Genomic DNA, 21,628 nt, shown 5'->3' with positions numbered 1-21,628 from the left:
AAAATGCACAATTAATATAGCTAACACAATTAATCTTAGCTTTTAGAAACCGCCTTCAGCACAACTTCCAGTGCCACTTCCTCGGATAATTTGTTATTTAATGCTCATGCACTGTGTCTTTAGACCTCTTATCACACCTTGTCCAACACCATAGGGAATCTATGTCACCTAACAAGAACCAGGAATTTGGTACTTACACACAATGTGAACAACCTGCCCTGAAAAATGATGATATGTCACAACAATACCAGATTTTTAAAAATATATTCTCCAATACACACCATCTAAATGCAATAGCGTACCTTTTGAAAACACAGACCCAACTGGTTCTTTGAAGTCGTCTACACAGTTCCACCAACCAATACTGCAAAAAGTAAACCAATAAGTCAGCAACACAGCAGGTCGCCAACCCAATGTATTCTGACATGGTAAGACAATGATGTCTGACCTGCTCCCTGTTATGTGATGATGAACCAACTGCTACCCAATGTTTTCCTTCAGCGACTACTCCGAAACCCGAACGTTGGTCAAACCGTTGCGTCTTTCTGGAGTAGCAACTTAAAACGGACTACTCAAACAACCGCAATACCTGTCACTAATGTCCCACAGTGGCCATCTTTAAACAAGTACTTAATCACAATCTACCTCTGTTGTTACAGGTTTAAACTGTATGCGCACCATCTGAGGTGACATGCTGTGAATATTTTACGACTATTACATTCGCCGAACCCCTGATCTGCATACTTATTTTCAATTACCATTGAATTAACGAACTAAAAATTGCGGTGGCACAGAAAGATTTTTTGTATTTTATATTGAACAATCTAATGATATTTGAAAGATGCAGTTGAAATTATAATACAGATGGTATATAAAAAATGTTTTGTGAATCAGCATAAATCTGCATTGAATACACTAAGCATTTGGTATAACAATTGGTTGTGAGAAAAGTTATTGAGTTAAAGGTGCACAAGGAAAAGGATTAAATAGGAAACGTTTAATGCTAAATACACATGGCACTGCTCACAGGTTCTTCAGGCTCATAGAGGTCCTGAACATGTTTTACTATTACATGGGAACAGGAAAACATATCAGTGCACATTATCCATAGTGTCTTTCATCTATGTGCAATTTATGCACCCAAATGTAGATTTTTTAATCCGAAAGAAATCACGTGGTGTAGATGCAAATCAATCTTTATTTCTATTTTTTTTAAAACAGGCTCTTCACAGCCGACGCGCGTTTCGCCCCATATGGGCTTTTTCAAGGCTAAGAAAACACAGTATCTACCGAACTTATTTATCTCCCAAACAGAACTTCTATTCCCAGTTCCTTTTGCAAGTAAGCTGTGCAATCAATGTCCAAATCTTATTTTAGTGTAGTCAAGAGGAAGAATCGTCCTTCTGTATAGCAATTACGGAGCCATGATAAGTTCCAACATCGAGCCGTAAGCGTGTATCCCAAACGAAGAGTACGCGTGATCCGGTTTTACTATTACTTTAGGGATACAGGCAGTTCCTAAACCCTGTGACGCACGCAGCATTGAAGTACTTTCAAGGAATTGTTTGAGAAGCTAAGCAGGAGTGCACCGCTCACCCCATAATGTTATTATTAGTGAACATGCAAAGTGCCCATGATTGTGTGGCCGGCTCAAGACAGCCAGTCAAACATTCATGCGCACTTTGAATGTGCTCACCACTCCTCCTCTGGCCCATGCTTTGGCCAGCCCTGCCCCTCCCTGCACCTAGGAACGGAAAAATAAAAGGATAATACTGTTTCATTATTATCACTATGATTTTCTTCTGCACTGTTCTTAAAGCAGTGGGACGACACTTCTCTGCCTTAACTGAGCAGCCACCCCTGTAAAGGAGGTGTTGTGTATGGGTGAGTGTGGAAGCATGATGTGGGCGGACAACATGAACAATGGCCCTCGTGAAGTCCCGGCTGTGGCGGATTGTACTGGACCAGACGGATGAGACTATTATACCCTGCAACACTAGCCCTATGCTGGATTTGAGGTGGAACGGCTCCTCCACGCTAATCGTCAGCTACCACCCTGCTAGACTGACCACTTTCGCCAATATGACACATTGTTTACTACTCATGAGACTACTGGACAGATGACAGTTGCCACTCTGACCAGGAAGCAAGTAATCAAAGGAGGATGAATCACTTGTCCTGTTTCTAACCAGGGTCATGGGTCTTACTGTCTTTATAAACCCTCATTCACGTTGAAGCCGTTGGTGCAGTATATTTTGATTTTAAGCAAGCGTGATTACATGAAAAGTATCATCATCAGATCTTTTGTTATGCTTTCCTCCGACTGGAGGGAGATCAACTGGTATTCACAATAGTGATCAGTGATGGTGAGAGTGAAATGTGTCTAAAATTACCTCCATCTATCAGGACTATTTTTATTGCGTTGATGATGGGGTAAAGCTAAAAAGAGAGAGGTGGTGTGTGAATAGAAGAGTCACTGTTCTAATGCACCTATTTAAAAATTGAGTGGTCGACATTTTTCAGCCCTTGGGTACCCTGTTGGGTCGTTGGGCTTTCTTCAGGACCGTGTGGTTGCACACTTACTGTTTTGTAGTGTGCGTAGGTAAGTAATGCACTTACCCTTCTTCTGGCGTGTGCTAATTAGCACTCGGACCTGGTATAGGTGAATTGTACCTGTAACTTATGTTAGACACGGAGTTAGATAGGCAAAAAGCTCTTGTTTTAAATATCAGAAGACCTTAAAAAGTGCATATCCTAAACACAGATTTTCAGTTGTGAAGGCAGCAGTGGTACACATGACATCAAAGTTGGCATCACACAGTGGTGTTCTGGGCCGCAGTGATAAAGCTAAAACAATAAAGGCACTACCTCAAATGCATGAAGAAGTACTGTGACCACAAACATCCCTTCTGGACTAGGCTATTTGCTCCATGGTTCAAAGGGAAAAGTATGACGACCTGGAACATGCGTGGGAGTCTAAGTCTGAGAGATAACGGTGCTAGGGACCCCTTGTGAGAAAGCATAACCGAATAAACTTGTTACCTTTACACGTGCATTCCTGAACATGCACAGATATATTAAGTAACCACGTTTTAATGTTGTTCTTGTACTAACCGGAAGTGTTCAGTTAGCTTAACATGCATGCTAAATTGCATGGTTTCCTTAGGCTCAGAAACCCCTTTGTTTAGCATTATACATTTGCTCATATTCTGCATTTTGTAGTAAAGTATGATTTTCAGAAAGTTGTATAGAATTCAGCAGCATGTTTATGTACCTTTATCTGCACCACATGGGCGCCTCTCATTCTTCCTGTGAAAAGATCCTGCCACCTGCTCATTAGTATCATCGAAGTAACAGTGTCAATCTTCTCTTCATGTTCCAATAGACCTTGAGAGTACTGGGTGTAAAGTGTACGAAACCCTGTTTAAACTGAATTTAAATGAGCACTGTATGTTCCACATGGAGTTTGAGTGGATGCTCTTGTCTGTTGAAATTAGAATTATCACTTGTTTTTTTTTTTTCATTGGCTGCTGACGGTTTTGTCTTTAAACACGATTGGCCTGCAGACGTGTTGTGCTTTATTCCACAGATGGTACAGTGTATGTGGGAAAACATCTCAGTGTGAAGAACCCCAGGCGCCAAATGTAAGGGAGACGTTTCTCCTGGGAGAGACTGGGGTGGAGCAGGGCCCAGCACTGGACCTGGAAAAACGGCTAAACAGCAGATATAAGGGCTGTCGAGCATCCGGCTGAAGCAGGAGTTTGAACACGGCAGGAGCTAACGGTGCAGCATAACGGACTCTTAAATGATCAATTTAAGGAGAACAAGAAAAAAGAAAAATGATCAGTAAACTGCTGGGATGTACAAGAATATTCTTCATTTAGCTGGGCCGTACTCTGCAGAGCTCTCTAGATGTATTAGATTCACTGAATGGCCTAGTCTGAGCCAGATAGCGCGTTTGCAGGCTCTATCTTTCCTTTCAACAAGGGTTACCTGATTGTTATACTGTAATCAGGACACCTCGATAATTCCTGAAAGATGCTACTGTTGAAACTATGCAGGTACAAACTACATAAGTACACATTCCAGGACAGTATTTAAATGACAACTTTATACACATATTAATTTAAGGTACAGGTGATCGGAAGGACAAACTAGAGACAGTAAATCCTAGAAGGACCCCTTAAGAAAGGAAGGATAACAAGCCCTTATTAACAACATGCTAACAGCCCTGGCCTTTTTTGTTCACCTGATTCCAATCTGCAGCCTTTTCGCTGCTTCAGGATGCTCTGACACACTATACAATAAGATTACTGTCGAAATAAAAAGTAAGAATACATATTCAACTAATGTGCGCAGACAACTGATCTGTGGGCTTGTGACTTCCTTGGCTAGAAATAAAATAAAGACAAAACTAACGGAATCATTTCGCCACCTATAGCCTTAAAATATTTAAATGCTTCTGTAGGCCTCTGTGCAGATAGAAATATATATTTTTTAACTTTACAGAATGACACAAGTTTAAACTATACATACCTTGTGGAGGTATGGCCAAACAGATGTAATCACAATTGAAAACCCTGTTGAGGGAAAAAAGAGATTAATTTATGTCAAAGACAACTAGTCAAGGAAGCAATGCAGGCTACTATTAAGAAGAGTATATGTAAAGAAATAAATTTATACACATATATACGACGCGCAGTGGTAAAAAAAAGCCCATATTTCACTATGCACCATGAAATACTTTGCATATTTCACTTAAAGGATTACTTTGCATATTTCACTTAAAGGATTACATGAGGGTGTGAAAAAAGGCAATGTTTTCATCGTAACCCCACCAAAATAAACATGTAACATACAAATACATAACTGGTAAACATGATTATATGATGCCATCTCAGGGCATGTGGTGAGATTCACTAACACCTCAGCCTAGTGGTTAATTATAATGTCATCAGAACACCTTAATGTTCAGTATCATAAATATATTTTGTCAAGACGCTGAAAGCTAACAAGAGAACAAACAGATAAGAAGTCACTGAGAAAACAAACGTAAATTGCCTGAAGAGGAAGGAAGCCGAAACGTAGAGGAAATATATTTTTTATACTGTGAAATCCTCATATTCAGGGCCACTGAAATTATGCGACAGGGAAGTATCAAATTATGCTGCACAATTGACTAAATTACGAAGCAAAAAAAGGTAAATTATGTGGCAGTACATTTTGGACTGCATATTTTGCTTTTTCACACATTAACACGGTCTGTGCATATATTCCACCTTATGAGTAAATGTTTGACACTCAAATACAGCAATAGGCAATTGAAAAGTGACCACTGAACTTTTGGAAAAGACCTTCTACTGCACCGCAACAGGTGTTGCTGCATTTTACATACATTTTGATTTGTCTGAGCTAGAATTTTTGGGTGGGCGAAATCTGCAAATGATGTAGCAATTGATGTATTATGTGGCAAAATGCAGCAAATCCATATTTATGTGGAAAACACCACAGTATCATATGATTCTAGTTGCCCTGATTATAGTAAAGTATATTGCATTTATTGAATGTCAGGGTGAATGATAGACTTTGTAATAATGATTAATTTGAGGCGTTTTACAGAATCTTGGCACCATTTGACTGATTTTCATGCAATTCTGCCAATTCGTGGCATATCCTGCCTAAGGTGCTTTATTTCAGATTTTATTCAGCTTGTCAGATCAGTGACAATGTTGTTTGGGATAATCAAAAAATATGATTTCCAATTTTCAGCTCCATAAACTGTTTTGCTGGCTGCTACTGCAAAAAAAAAAAAAGAAGTGGATTTAACCAAATTTAACATGAAGATCAAACTCTAGTCCCAAAATACCCTTAAATGGTTTACTGTGAAATCCATTAAACATACAAAAGGAGGTGGGAGAAATGTTTGCAATATGTCTAACAACAGACTACATAGCTGCCTGTAACTTCTGCCGCGCTGGTGAGAGCAGTGTGAGCTTGCGCTGACAGCGTGAGGATCATTTTTATCGAGTGTCTGGCACTGGTGCGATTGATTGGAAACCGTCCAGCGCAACTTCTTTTCTTTTGTGTAGCGCCTTGGTGCACTCTATTTTTAAAATTAAACACTTCTATTGGGGCGTGAATTGTGTGCTGATTAGATCTTTGCTCTGCACCTAGCACCCACCTGATTCAGTCCCCGGTCCGTCACGGCGATTTTGTGCCGATTGAACGGAGGGACGCGGCTCCTCCCCCTGCTGCGTCACTTCCTTTACCATCCTATATTAGGCAATGACCACTCCTCCGCGCAGCGGGCGCGTCGACAGCGAGCCGAAGGCGCGCCTAAGGCAAGCCTGTCCGCGCCCGTCCACGGCCGGCCGGGGACTGGGGCCCCTACCCCTGGTCGAAATGGGTCTGCAATACACTGGAGTGCGCAGCAACTCCGCGCCCTCTATCCTGTATTTGCTGAAGCCTGTTTCCACAGCCTCAATGTGGAAGGCTCTAGCAACTGTAAGGAGTGTCACTATAACTGGCATAGCACACCCACATCTAAGGCTGAGATCACTAGCCTTACATGCGGACTACTTAACACCAGATCTATGCGGAAACATAATCTTGACATTTATGACCTGCTCATAGATATGAAACTTGACCTCCTATTTCTTACTGAGACATGGCTGGATGCCAACTCAGAACCGGATATAGTTGTTTCCCTCCCTGCTGGCTATACCATGGTAAGACTGGATAGAACTGTGGGCAGAGGTGGTGGGGTAGCTATAATTTCTAAACAGCCACTCTGCTGTCAACTTGAACCTCTTGCTATCGCTGACAGTGAGACAGGAGCCTTCTCCATTAAGGCTAACACTAGTAACACACTGAAGGGCTTCCTGGTCTATCGCCCCCCTGGCCCTTTTACCAACTTCACTACCTGCCTCACTGAAGGCTTAACAGAAGCTGCTCTGCGTAGGGACAAGTTTATGCTTTTAGGTGACCTAAAAATCCATTTGGATGACCAACTTGACAAAGGAGCTACCGACTTTTGTCAGCAACTACTATCCCTCCACTTACACATCAGATCTAATGCCCCTACCCACCATAAGGGCCATTTATTGGACCCTATTTTTGCCAAATGGGAAGACATTGAAGTTAAGGCTCCCGTCCCTATTCCTTGGTCTGACCACCTTTTAGTACCCTTCACTATAAATATTTCTGCTGGCAATACTCAAAAATTAGGGAGAACAACGGTCCTTAGGATTAGCAAATCTAAACAGGACAATGGAATATAGACTCAAATCAGTACTATATCAGAAGGTTTATTCAGTACCCAGCCGGGCCTGAATCTTTTTAATCAAAAAAATATACATCAAAGTAGGTAGAGACCACCAGATGGTCTAATTCAAAAGCTGATAGGGTACAAGCCTGTACCTATCCAGAGCACACTTGAACAGGGTTCAGGAGTGAGAGAAATAGGAAAGCAGGAAAACGTGAAGAGAATATCAGGCAAAAAAACGAAGTAGGAGCCAACTGTCCCTTGCAGCATAAATACAATTTGTAAAGCAAGTTCAGACATACAATTACTGTAACATTATTGACAAAATTGAAAGAGATTACAGAATTGTTAAAATGTCGACGACGTTTCGATCCCTTGCTCCTAGTGAACTGGAATCATCATCAGGACTTAATAATAGAATGCCTGTTTGTACTTTTGTCAGAGCCTGTTCAAAGCGGGAAAAATGGGAAGAAAAAGAAGGTTCTTGTTTAGAAACAACACTATGTCAGGGAATTATATACAGGAAAATACTTTTTGAACCTTCCATGGCATGCCAGGGTGCTGGGTGGTAAATTGTGCAAAACATTCTCATAGTCGTCACATTCTGGTGTTTCAATTCCTTTTGATCAAGTGCACGCAGGTTTTAGAGCCAGAATGATTAATAGCCCGAGGTGAGATGAATATCAGCGGTATCGCGCAATGTCAACTGGCAACAGAATCGTGATTGTGGCATGCCAGGGTGCTAGGCGGTCGATTGTGCACGTGTTCTTAAAGCCGTCACATTCGTGGTTCCTACTAATCAAGTGCACGCAGGTATATGCGCCGGAACGGTCGATTTATTCGAAGTGACTGTCAACGAAACCGTGATTGTGGCTGTTGTGTAGATAACGATCCGGCACATGGTGTGGGCGTTGGTTGTGCATGCAAGTCATATTTATAACTAGGTGCCACGACTCACTTGGTGCCTAGTGAGATAGTATATATATGATCAGTGAAACAGACCTGCCAGAGTATTTACTCCAAGTCAGACGGCAGAGGGTGAGAATCAGTGGGTATGGGAGACCATCTAAAAGGCAAAAGGGCAATTATAGTACCGCCAGGGGGTGGGCAGTTCGCAACAAATTAATTAAGTAATCCATTACCTTGTATTTGTAAAAGGGTGGACACGTTACTGTCACTAGGCACCAAGTGAGTCGTGGCACCTAGTTATAAATATGACTTGCATGCACAACCAACGCCCACACCATGTGCCGGATCGTTATCTACACAACAGCCACAATCACGGTTTCGTTGACAGTCACTTCGAATAAATCGACCGTTCCGGCGCATATACCTGCGTGCACTTGATTAGTAGGAACCACGAATGTGACGGCTTTAAGAACACGTGCACAATCGACCGCCTAGCACCCTGGCATGCCACAATCACGATTCTGTTGCCAGTTGACATTGCGCGATACCGCTGATATTCATCTCACCTCGGGCTATTAATCGTTCTGGCTCTAAAACCTGCGTGCACTTGATCAAAAGGAATTGAAACACCACAATGTGACGACTATGAGAATGTTTTGCACAATTTACCACCCAGCACCCTGGCGTGCCATGGAAGGTTCAAAAAGTATTTTCCTGTATATAATTCCCTGACATAGTGTTGTTTCTAAACAAGAACCTTCTTTTTCTTCCCATTTTTCCCGCTTTGAACAGGCTCTGACAAAAGTACAAACAGGCATTCTATTATTAAGTCCTGATGATGATCCCAGTTCACTAGGAGCAAGGGATCGAAACGTCGTCGACATTTTAACAATTCTGTAATCTCTTTCAATTTTGTCAATAATGTTACAGTAATTGTATGTCTGAACTTGCTTTACAAATTGTATTTATGCTGCAAGGGACAGTTGGCTCCTACTTCGTTTTTTTGCCTGCCTGATATTCTCTTCACGTTTTCCTGCTTTCCTATTTCTCTCACTCCTGAACCCTGTTCAAGTGTGCTCTGGATAGGTACAGGCTTGTACCCTATCAGCTTTTGAATTAGACCCTCTGGTGGTCTCTACCTACTTTGATGTATATTTTTTTGATTAAAAAGATTCAGGCCCGGCTGGGTACTGAATAAACCTTCTGATATAGTACTGATTTGAGTCTATATTCCATTGTCCTGTTTAGATTTGCTAATCCTAAGGACCGTTGTTCTCCCTAATAATTGATCGCCCATGGTCCCTAGGTACCGAGTGGGTCCCCTTGTTTTGTTGAAAAGGCAATACTCAAAAACGCACTAACTCTAAATATATGAGCCATAAATGGTCTGCATTTTCCAAAGCCAAGTTCCATACTGCATTGACTAAAGGCGGCAGACCAGGAGGTGAGGATGCTGACACGGCGTCAGATAGACTAGAAGGCCGCATTAACAATGCCTTAGATGAAATAGCCCCTCTCTGTCAGAAAAACCTCGGCAGCAGACCCCAGAAATCCGCCCCCTGGTTCAGTGATGAGCTTCGCTTAGCTAAATCACAATGCAAGCAGTTAGAAAGACAGTGGCGGGTGGCATACCTCGACCAAGCTAAACAGAGGTACTGAGACAAATATCATAGCTCCATCAGGCGTGCTAAAACAACTTACTTCTCAGGTAGGATAGGAGAAGCTAAAAACTCGACCAAGGAGTTGTTTAAAATTTATAAAGAGATCTCTTTCTGCGGCTCATCTGCTGACCCGTCCTCGGTTTCGGAGGAATCCTGTAACCGCATCGCTGCTTTTTTTCTGACAAAGTGGCTACCATCTATTCCACTTTCTCAGGGGGAAAGAAAAAGGGAATTGAGTTCAGAGAAAACACACTGGAGGTTGGGGGGTCAACAGGCTGGACCATTTTTCCACTCCATCCCCCGACGGGCTCCAGCAGATATGCCGCTCCATTAAGTCAGGAACCCCCCGTGATCCGGCATCACCTAAACTTCTTGGAGAAACTATTGAGATCCTGGAACCCTATATTAGGGATGTTCTGGATCTTTCCTTTAGATCCAATACTGTACCTAAAAGTTGGAAGCAGGCGGTAGTCCTCCCTCTTAAAAAAAAACCCCAATCTTAGCTGGGACAGGCTAGATAATCTCCGCCCCATTTCACTCCTCCTTTACCTGGCCAAAGTGGCAGAAAAGGTGGCAAATCTCCAGCTTATGGCATTTGTTGAGCAAGCTAACCTGCTTCATCCTACCAGTTTGGCTTCCGGTCCCGCCATTCCACGGAATCTGCGTTGCTTATGGCCACTGAGACCATCAGGCAAGGGGTAGATGAGGGTCATACTATGGCCCTCATTCTACTTGACCTAAGCGCAGCGTTTGACACTGTAGCACATTATACTCTGCTACAGTGTCTTAACAAGGGTGGAGTCACAGGGTCAGCGCTGAGATGGATTCAATCTTTCCTCACCGACTGGAGTTTTCAGGTCAGACAAGGTGAACATTACTTGCGTATGTTCAATCTTGATCAAGGGGTGCCTCAGGGCTCGGCCCTGAGCCCCACCCTATTTAACCTTTATGCTTCCCCGGTGGCTACCATTGTGGAAAGCTATGGTATCCAACTAGTGTCATATGCCGATGACACACAACTGGTCATCTCACTGTCACGGGCACCTGATGTCGCGGCAGTCAGCTTCAGTGCTTGCATGCAGGAGCTTGCATCCTGGATGTCTGGCAACTGCCTGAAGCTGAATGGGTCCAACACTGAAGTGCTAGTGATAGGGGGTTTTTCCGGATCTGTGGTCCTCGGCATGGTGGCCTGCATGCTTGGGCTCCACTCCAGTGCCCTGCCAACAGGCGAAAAATCTTGGGGTAATGTTTGACTCCGCCCTGACATTTGCTCCCCAGATAGATCGTGAAGTTGGGATGTGCTTCGGTATACTCAAGAGTCTACGAAAGATCCTGGACCTACTTCCTGTGGGTACCAGACAGACTCTGGTGCATGCCTTGGTTACATCAAGACTGGATTACTCCAACCTCCTCTATCTGGGAATAACAGCTAAAAGCCTCAATCGTCTCCAGGTACTTCAAAATGCCACAGCCCGGCTGGTGCTGAGGCTCCCAAGAAGAACGCCTCTAGAGTCGCTTTGAAATCCCTCCATTGGCTTCCAGTCAAGGAGAGGATCATTTTTAAAGCACTATGCATGTGTCATCGTATCATCGAGGGCAAGGCGCCCTACCCCCTACAATGCCTTATCACTCCCTATAGACCAGGACGTAGGCTTAAATCCTATGGCACCGGGCTATTAGCAGTCCCCAAAATTCATAAAGCCCGAATGGGAGGCAGATCCTTCAGGCTACTCGCAGCCAAGAGCTGGAATATGCTTCCGATGGAGCTGCGCCTCGAACCTTCTGAGGCAAAGTTCTGCAGAGCTCTCAAAACACATCTTTTCCGCTCAGTACTGATGTAATCTCCCTGTTCTGGCCACTTTATTCTCTCTCAGCGCGGGGACACGCTGGTGCGCGTAAGCCAGGCGCTTTATAAAATGCCAAAATAAATGAATAAACAGACAATTGCTCAGGTAGCATTGCAACCCATCATTCTTTTGCCCGCCATGCCACCTCAGTCTGGATGGACCGAGCCAAATCAGTCTTGACCCTGCTCCAATACGAACAGTCTAGCCTGATCGGCCAAGTCAGGTCTTCCCTGAACCGAAACACAAGCAACACAATGTGCTACATAGCCACAAATTGTTGGACGGGATATAGCACGTCTTGGGAATCATCCCTCAACACCAGTGGGGATGGGGGGAAGGGAAGTGTGGGTACTTAAGAGGAGACCTGCAAATGTAGTGAAACCAAAATTTATGGTTGCAGAGAACATGCCGTACTCCTCACAGATCCACAAGATCTGGGATTTTTCATTTATTTAATAAGTGCTGAAAAAGGGCATTCAAAGTAGGGAAACTGGGTGCACAGGTTATTCAGAGGCCACGCTCCCAAATGCCATGTGCAACCAGATGGGGGAGTTGGAGGCACTGGTACTGTGCAAAGAATATACCTGAAGGTCTAATCCTGATCATAGAGCAGCGAGATCTGGAGATGTGTGGGCAACACAGGCTGTGTGCCAAGAAATTTTATTTTTGCTTTTGTGGTAAATATTTGATTTACCGTCTTAATTTCTATGCAGGTAAGTACTTAAACAAAAATAACTCAATCGGAAAGAAAGAGGCAGAGTCCGTGGTGTTAGAGTTCTTAGGGGTTTTATTCCTTAAAAAGGAATGGTCATGGTATCAGATCGGATATCTTGTTCCTGCCACCACTGGGGTGCAGGAAGGGATAGAGCATACTTTATTGACAAGACATAACTTTTATACTTAAAGCATATACTGAAAACCAATACAGTAGGCGTAACAGCTGAGAGAAACAAGATAAGAGCATACACGTGTTAGCAATACGTAATCAGGAGGAGTGAACTGGGCGTGAACATAGAGGGGTGTGCTAGAGAACGTCATATGTAAGTGTCACAAGTAGGTGGGTACTTGGCAGAGTTTTGCAATGTCAGCAGAAATCTGAGGCCTGGATGCGCGCGCAGCTGCATGACGTGTGATTGACGTGGAACTGGAAGGTGCAGGGGACTTGACATTTACACTAGCGGAAAGAGACAGAAGTCTGGCATGTCAGATCAACTCGTACCTAGATCATATCTGATATCTGATGTTTGGGAACCATATTATCTAGAGGGAAAGGTCTCTTGGGCAGAGGCTACTCTATACTGACTGTGAGTGCGTGTATAGGCGTCTACGTGTCTGCATGAGATGCGAGGGGGCAAAGGCTTTCCATGGTAACGGAGCTATGAATTACTTGCATGAAGACAGTGAGGCCAGGCCCTTTGCTCTGCAGCTGGAAAGATGTTTATTTGAACTAGTAGGCAGGAATGTATGTTGAGGAGTGGAGCAGATAATTCGAAGGTTGAATACAGTCTTGGCAGGCAGCAGGCTGAACTACGCGCCGTTAGCCGCGCAGGGAGTAAGGCAGAGGTCACGGGTACAGAGGCAGCCTGGGCTGAGGCTTTCAGAGTCGGCAGGCAAGAAAAGGCTCGATGGCAGAAGTCAGAGTCTACTTCGCCAGAGCTGAAAAACGTGTGAAGTACACCACAAAAAGACGTTGGCATGGCATACTTAGGAACGAAATATTCAACCCGTTCAGGGCGGATCTGAAAGAGGACATGTTAACGTTGGACGCAAATGTATTTGCGTCTTCATAGCTGGCACAGGAGGGAAGTTACATGCACTTTAGGCTGGTACATGGAGACGGTGGGGTACACGTTAGGGAACATTTCTTGACCATAAAATTTATATTTCCTCATTCCCTCCTTGTTCCCTACGGACCCTTCATGATATATCGATTCTCATAAATCGATCAGTCTGTTCTTGTAACATTATTTGCTCTTCTTTCTTCTTTTCGCGTTTTAAGTGAAAACTGGAATGTGTAATACATGAAGTGGCGCACAGACCACAAATCGCTGGCCCACACTGTAGGCACAGGCAGCAACTGAATACTATGACAAGGGCAATGCCTAGGAAGGATAGGATCTTCCATCCCCAAGCGGTCAACGTTGTCCAGAACCAACCGGACCAAGTCCAGGTGCCTGGATTCTGATGTATCAAACTTGCAATTTTATGAAGACGTGTAATAGCTTTATATACTGTTGGCGCGTTTTCTGGAATGAAAACACAGCAACTTGACCCGATGACCTTACAAGCTCCGCCCCTATCTGCTAGGATGACGTCAATAACAAGACGATTTTGGAGAACAACAACCCGCATGGCAGATTGCTCCTCTGTTAAGTTACCTAGAGCGGAGGTAGTTTCATTCACTACTGCTTCGAGGGTTCTAGTTAATCTTCGTATCAGTTTACTATTAAAAACAGTACCTAAGTAGGGGAAGAAACCTTTATTGAAATCTGTGTATTGCTCCCATGCCGTTTCAGTATAGTCGACAATCGGGAGATCTCTTCGAAGTCTAGTCGTTACTAGATTTGTATTTCTGTGATAATCAGGAGGGGCTAGGAAAACAGGTGGCAGAAGGAATGCGATGTAACAGGTACCATCCCAATCTGGAGGTAAACGTATGTATGCGGTATGGCCACAAACAAAGTAGGAATGACGAGTAGCTCTAAAGGAAGATTTGCCTTGATCACTGAATTCGACCACAGTAGTACATTTACTATGACCTAAGTGTACTGAACCCTTCTTTCTGACACATAAATCACCTGTGACTGGTAATACTGACATAGCAGGGAGAACTGGTGCAGCTTCAGACTCAACAGTAAGAATCATAAGGTTAATTGTATAATTACTTAATCCATATACTTCATTTTCTAGATCAGTTCCTATTCTAGTGGGAAGTCCCTTCTTGTCAGGATAACAGGCGTTAAGCAGAACTAAGTTCAGGTTTCCCCAAACCCAATTTCCTTCGAAAACAGCAATATCAGAATCTAAGGAATTAATTATTCTAAACCATGCTCCACAGGAGCCATTGTGAGTGAACGGGTACGGAAAGAGGGGCAGAACTCCCTTGTATTTCTGATAGGGAGGGAGTCGGCCACATATCCAACAGTTTGTAGCATTATTAGTCTGATGGGAGTGATGTAACATACTAATGAATGTATTGTTGCGCAGCGCAAGTCTGTAAGATAATTCATGGGGGGGTAACTCACTAAAAGAATGTTCAGCAGTGACATTGTAAGCAGATTGTTCACGCTTGAAGATAGGGTAGTATATAGGAAGCAATATACTGGCAACAATAATCAGAAGACTTAGAAAAAACATAATCAATAATGTCACTATACAGTGACTACGGAGTGATTTACAATATGTACGTTTCTTGAGTTGTCTCTCTCTCTCTCTATCTCGATCTAGGGGATACATGTCAGAAACTATTTAACCGATTCACCTAGGGGAGGACTTAAACAATTAAACTGTCTGACTTGCTAGATCGAAGTTTTGTTCGATACTCCTCTTGGGGAGTTTTCTCTCTTTTTGGAACTTTGAAGTCTTTAGTATCGAGGCAGTCCTTGGAGGGGGTGGACGAGTCAGTCTCTGGCAATAGTTCATTACATTTTTTAATATGACTCGTGTGGATCCACCCCTTTCGGCCTTCCACTTTGATTGCGGTCCTCGTGGTAAGAAGGACGATCTTCGGCTCCTTCCAGCAGGGCTCCAGCGGGCTTTTCCTGTCGAAGTTGCGAATTAAGACTGTATCCCCGGGACGGACATCGTGTGGCTTTACATCAGTGTTGTCGGGGAAAGCTGCAGCAACCTGTGAACGACATGATTGGAGTGCAGACATCAAGGAGGCAAGGTAATCTGTCAGCATGTTACAATCAACATCGGTTATTTTCTTAGGCATGGGCGTCCCCCACATATTCGGTGGTCGTCCAAAGACCACTTCATACGGGGATAGTCCTGATCTCGAATGGGGGACCATTCTCATATAGAACAGTGCAACTGGCAGGGCGACTATCCAGTCGACCCCTTTCTCTTTACAGATTTTAGCAAGGCGTGTTTTCAGTGTCTGGTTATGCCTCTCTACAAGGCCAGCGGCTTCGGGATGTCGGACGCAGTGGAATTTCCACTGATATCCCAGCAGAAGGGAAACCTGTTTCATGAGCTCGGATGAGAATGGCTGTCCGTTATCTGAGTACACGACACGGGGCAAGCCGTACCGTGGGAAGAATTCACGAACCAGCTGCCTGGCAGTGGTCGGAGCAGTGTAATCTGGGACTGGATATGCTTCGGTCCAACGGGAAAGTGCACAAACAACTACGAGGATGTACTTAAATCCTCGACAACGGTCCATCTGGATATAATCCATCTGGAGGACTTCAAAAGGGTGATCAGGAGGATGGAATCCACCTTGCTCTACAGGGATGCTTTTACCTGGATTGAACTGACAACAGATCATGCAAGTACGCACTTTCTGTTTTGCTGCTGCTCGTAAGTGTTTGTTGTACCAGAGATTCTGTAAACTGTCTAACATAGCTTTTTCTCCTAGATGTGCTGGACTATGTGCTGTATTTATTATGACTTGAACCATAGAGTCGGGGAGAAACCATGTAGAGTTTCCCTTCGTCATCCAACCTTGATCTGTCTGGATCCCTCCTAGTTCAGTCCATTTCTTAATTTCATCTGGAGTAGCATGTGTCTGAATATCGATTACATCTAGTGTGGGATCCTTAACTGTCATACAATGTGTCGGTACTATTGTCTTTGTCATATCAGTTGTCTGGGTGTGAGTCAATGCTGTATGTTTTGCTGTTTGGTCTGCCAGGTCGTTACCCTGGGAAACGGAATCTGTAACTTTAGTATGTGCTTTACATTTCATGATGGATATACCTGAAGGCAGATGTATTGCTTCTAACAGTGCTTGGATGAGAGGACCGTGTTGGATCTTGGCACCGTGAGAGGTCAGGAAACCTCGTTCTTGCCATAATACTCCGAAGTCGTGTACAACTCCGAAAGCATAACGTGAATCTGTGTATATGTTAACATTTCTGTCCTTGGCTAGTATACAGGCTCGGGTCAGAGCGATGAGCTCTGCTGCTTGAGCGGACAGTGTATCAATACGATATGTTTCTTTTGCTTCAGTTTCAGTGGTCACTGCATACACGGCCACTAATTCTCCTGTACTTGTTCTCATACATGAACCATCCACGTAAAGTGTCAGGTCTGGATTAGTCAATGGTACATCTGTTAAGTCTCGTCGGGGCTTTGTTACTGCATTAATGATCTCTATACAATCATGCGGGGCTGAATTAGTCATAATCGAAGGTAACAATGTTGCGGGATTCAGGATGTTACAGCGTCTGATTTCTATGTGTGGCTGGAATAGTGTCAGTTCATAACCTGTCAGTCGTGCTATAGTCAAGTGTTGAGTCTGGGTTCGATTTAAAAGAACCTCTACAGAATGTGGGACTTGTACTGTTAATTGATGTCCTAAAACAATTGAATCGCTCTGTCTGATTGCTAGGGCTGTCGCTGCGACTGACTTTAAGCACGCAGGAAGCGCCTGGGCTACTGAATCCAATGTACTTGAAAAATAAGCGCAAGGCTTATGTGAACCTGCTTGATCTTGAGTGAGGACAGACAACGCTGTACCATCACGTTCTGTAACAAAAAGCGTAAAAGGTTTGCTGTAACATGGTGTTGCTAAAACTGGTGCTTGACATAAAGCTTTCTTTAATTCCTCAAAGGCCTGTGTATGTTCCTGAGTCCAAGGAAGGGCAGTCGAAGTCGCTGCCTCCTGTGTTGTCAACTGAATGAGTGGTTTAGCTAGAAATGCATACTGGGGAATCCATTGTCTGCAGTACGAGGTGAGGCCTATAAAGGCCCGCACTTCCTTTTGTGTCTGGGGTTGTGGCATATTTACAATTAACTGAATGCGGTCAGGAGTGAGCTGTCTCCCCACTTTGGACAGCAAGTGACCCAAGTACACAACTTGCTGAACACAGAATTGTAGCTTCGAAGGAGACACCTTGTGTCCCTTGTCGGCCAGAAAATGTAGAACTGTCAGTGATGCTTGTTCACATTCGGGTTCACTTCGTGCGGTGATCAGCAGATCATCGACATATTGCAGTAAAGCGGTGTTAACTGGCATTTGAATACAATCGAGTTGCCTTTTCAGTGCTTGACTATAGATGCTGGGGCTTTCTGTGAATCCTTGAGGTGCGCGTGAAAATTTGAAACTTCGTCCATTTAAACTGAATCCGAAGAGGTATTGGCTCTCTGGGTCAATGGGGACACTGAAGAAGGCGTTCTTGAGGTCAATTACAGTAAAGAACGTTGCTTCTGAATCGATAGCAGTCAATAGGGATGAGATGTCGGGGACCACAGGGTACTGTGGAACGATGCATTTATTCAGTTCTCGTAAATCAATCACCAGCCGATATACTGGCGGTGCATTGGTATCAGTACGTTTAAGAATCGGAATGATAGGGGAATTACAGATATTGGAGTCGGTCTCTACGACCACTCCTTGGGCAATGAGCTCTTCAATGATTTCCAGTAAAGACACTACAGCATCGGGTGGTAACTTGTATTGTCTGATACGCGGCAAAACAACTCCTGGTCTGAGTGTAACACGGTATGGTGTAATGTGCATGCAACCTACATCGGTTGGGCCTTGTGCCCACAGGTGCTTCGGTACATTTTTCAATCTGACATCAAACTCTCGTAGTACATAGTGACCCTTAAAGTCACTCAAGAAAAGTCTAACTCCTTCCGGAGAACAACATATCACAGCTCCTAGAGCCTTCAATGTTTTGATACCTAACAGATTTTCGGGACATGATTTCGTAAGTAACAAGTCTGTAACACGTGATAATGGACCCACAGCCAGGGGGACTGGTTTTGATACCTCATTTACAATAGGCTGTCCTGAAAAACCAAGGGAAACATTCTGTGAGCCTGAGAGGGGTGCTGAATCATATATATACCTACTAATTTCTGCTCGTCTGGGGATAGGTTCAGAAATGTCTGCGCTACTGTGTCATCATTGTATATATTAGGATTGTCAGCCCATAGTACTGCTGACCGGGCTAGTTCTTGTTCATCCATAGAATTGAGTACATGGTACCCCATTCGTTCTCGAAGCATTTTATCGGTAACTTGAAACAGATGTTCAGGAGAACTCGGTTTTGATATGCCAGAGAGAAAAACTCTCTTGCTTTCTGGACGAATGCCTTTCCTAAGGTAATTTCCCTTACCCACATATGCTATCGTATCTGTAATCGTTTCTGGTTCTTCAGGTCCTTCTTCCTCGGAAGAATCATTCCTGGCACTTTCTTTTTCTTTTTCATGTATTTCTATTACTGCCTTTCTGATTTTCTTGTACATGCTCGATATACAATTCATTTTATCATGCTTTCCATCGGCTATATTTTGACCCCACTTGTTTAGTGCTTCCATTTCATCCTGGTCTGCCCCAGGCCTATCTCGGTCTCTTATTAAGCAATTTATAAAAAAACGCAATACATATGCTTGAGTGTCAACTTTCTGGTGTGCCAGGGCCTCCTTAATACTTTCGGGATTTTCCCCAGTCTGGACAAAATGATATATACTGTCTAGGTGATCAGTCATCCCTGGGAATAACACTAGGTAATCTGTGGATTGTCGCAAGCGTAGTGATGCTATCAACATTCTATCTTCTTTACCGGGTACGGGATCGTATCTGCAAACTGGAAGACGTTCTTTGAGTATGTCGAGACGGGGTGATTGCGGTGTATGGTGCTTCAGCAGGTCTCTAAGGTGTAATCTGTGTGTTGCTAGCGGGGTCTGGTAACCCCCGGTTGCACCTCCTGAGGCGGAGGCTTGGGCATTATCCCTTTGTGGAGTCTGTATGTGTACTTGAACTTGTCTCTTAATAGGATCAGGCAAAAACGGATTTGGTATCTTAACCTTAGGTGAGGGAAGTGGTGGAGGTGGAGGAACGACAGGCTGTCGGACGGGGGAACTTTGTTGCGGTAATGGCGGGATATGGTCTGTAGGCGGGTTGCCACCTCCGTCCCCGTCACCGTCCGTAGGCGGGACGCGGGCACGTGGATTGGTGTAAGCGGGTGCTACATCGTCTAGATAGGAATTCAGAAATATGTCTTTAGTAGTCCTGTGATTTACTTTAGTTGGAACCAATGGTGCCGGCAGATTTTTCGGTATTTCTGAAGTGGTTTCAGGCGAACCCTCGGCCACAAGATACATGCCATTCACAAGATTGTTTCGTGCGCGGTCTACTTGTTCTGCTTTTACTCGGATTCCTTCATTAACTAACTCGTTCTCTTGGGCTTTATCTGACTCTTCTCTATGTCTATCTTCTCTACGGAGTGCTTTTTCAGCACGTTTATGTGATTCTTTACGCCAAAATTCTATGGCGTCCTTCTGAGATTGTCTGGCTTTCTTTTTCCATAGTGCTTCTTCTACCTTCATGATGCACTCGGCATCCCATGTTCCGGTAACAGGCCATCTGTGTCTCTTGTCTAGATGCTTAGTATAATCGGCCCATAAATCTAGATACAATATGGCATCTAAGCCATGCTTATGATACATGAAATTTCCAGGAGTGTCCCTAGGGGGGATAGGAATTTCTTCCTCTAGTATCCCTTTCCTAGTTCCTATCTGCTTTAACTTATTGAAAAACGGCATCTTGTTTACTTAGTACGGAATGCTCAATCCTTGCTACTTAACTCTGAACACAGCTAGTTACACACGAACACAATAATGCACATTAAAAACAGTCACTCATACCACGACATTAATTACATGAAAAAACATTTGGAACATATATCTCTACCCTAGATACTGGATGTACTGCTAAACAGCACAGATACACTGTCGAAGACAGTGCAAGAACTTGAATAACTGATATACTGCTAAACAGTACAGATACACTGTCTAAAACAGTGCAGACCGCGTTTGTGTACCCAAACACGTCTTTACCGGATACATAATAATGCACCCGTCTAGATACGTCCCAGCAATGGTACTCACCGGGAAGCACGGAATCGGAAGGCCTCGGAAAACTCGACTGGACTGGACCGGACTGGACTCGACTCGACACGTGGATACTTCGGAAACTGGTGGGCCTCTTGACACCTCGGACCTTGCTTCTTTCGGCTAGGCTCTGGTCGGGATCCTCCGCACTCCTCACCGCCTCGTCTGGGTGCTGATCGCAGTCTCCGTCACCTCCGTGGGCCAGAGGGAGATACAGGAAATCCTGCCAGTAGGCGTAGTTCCGTCTAACTGATGGCAGGGGGCAAAGCTTGCAACGCACCATCCGGCGCGTGGGGTGGGGGAGGGGTCCCTGTTCGGGCGCCAAAATAATGTGGTAAATATTTGATTTACCGTCTTAATTTCTATGCAGGTAAGTACTTAAACAAAAATAACTCAATCGGAAAGAAAGAGGCAGAGTCCGTGGTGTTAGAGTTCTTAGGGGTTTTATTCCTTAAAAAGGAATGGTCATGGTACCAGATCGGATATCTTGTTCCTGCCACCACTGGGGTGCAGGAAGGGATAGAGCATACTTTATTGACAAGACATAACTTTTATACTTAAAGCATATACTGAAAACCAATACAGTAGGCGTAACAGCTGAGAGAAACAAGATAAGAGCATACACGTGTTAGCAATATGTAATCAGGAGGCGTGAACTGGGCGTGAACATAGAGGGGTGTGCTAGAGAACGTCATATGTAAGTGTCACAAGTAGGTGGGTACTTGGCAGAGTTTTGCAATGTCAGCAGAAATCTGAGGCCTGGATGCGCGCGCAGCTGCATGACGTGTGATTGACGTGGAACTGGAAGGTGCAGGGGACTTGACATTTACACTAGCGGAAAGAGACAGAAGTCTGGCATGTCAGATCAACTCGTACCT

At 44.1% G+C, this 21,628-nt stretch overlaps 1 protein-coding gene across 1 annotated transcript in view; it reads right to left on the bottom strand.

Moving 5' to 3' along the window:
* MFSD8 (major facilitator superfamily domain containing 8) overlaps positions 1-21,628 on the bottom strand; it is a 185,579-nt gene that overhangs the window by 96,903 nt on the left and 67,048 nt on the right. Inside the window, exon 3 of the mRNA XM_086962181.1 lies at positions 4,537-4,580. Coding sequence (XP_086818307.1) covers positions 4,537-4,580 — 44 coding nt within the window. The remainder of the gene's footprint in view (positions 1-4,536; positions 4,581-21,628) is intronic.

The sequence above is a fragment of the Lissotriton vulgaris genome, chromosome 3_1, assembly GCF_964263255.1.
Source record: "Lissotriton vulgaris chromosome 3_1, aLisVul1.2, whole genome shotgun sequence".
NCBI classification, from domain to species: domain Eukaryota; kingdom Metazoa; phylum Chordata; class Amphibia; order Caudata; family Salamandridae; genus Lissotriton; species Lissotriton vulgaris.
Note: the sequence above shows the minus strand (reverse complement) of the source record. Positions and strands in the feature narration are given on the sequence as shown.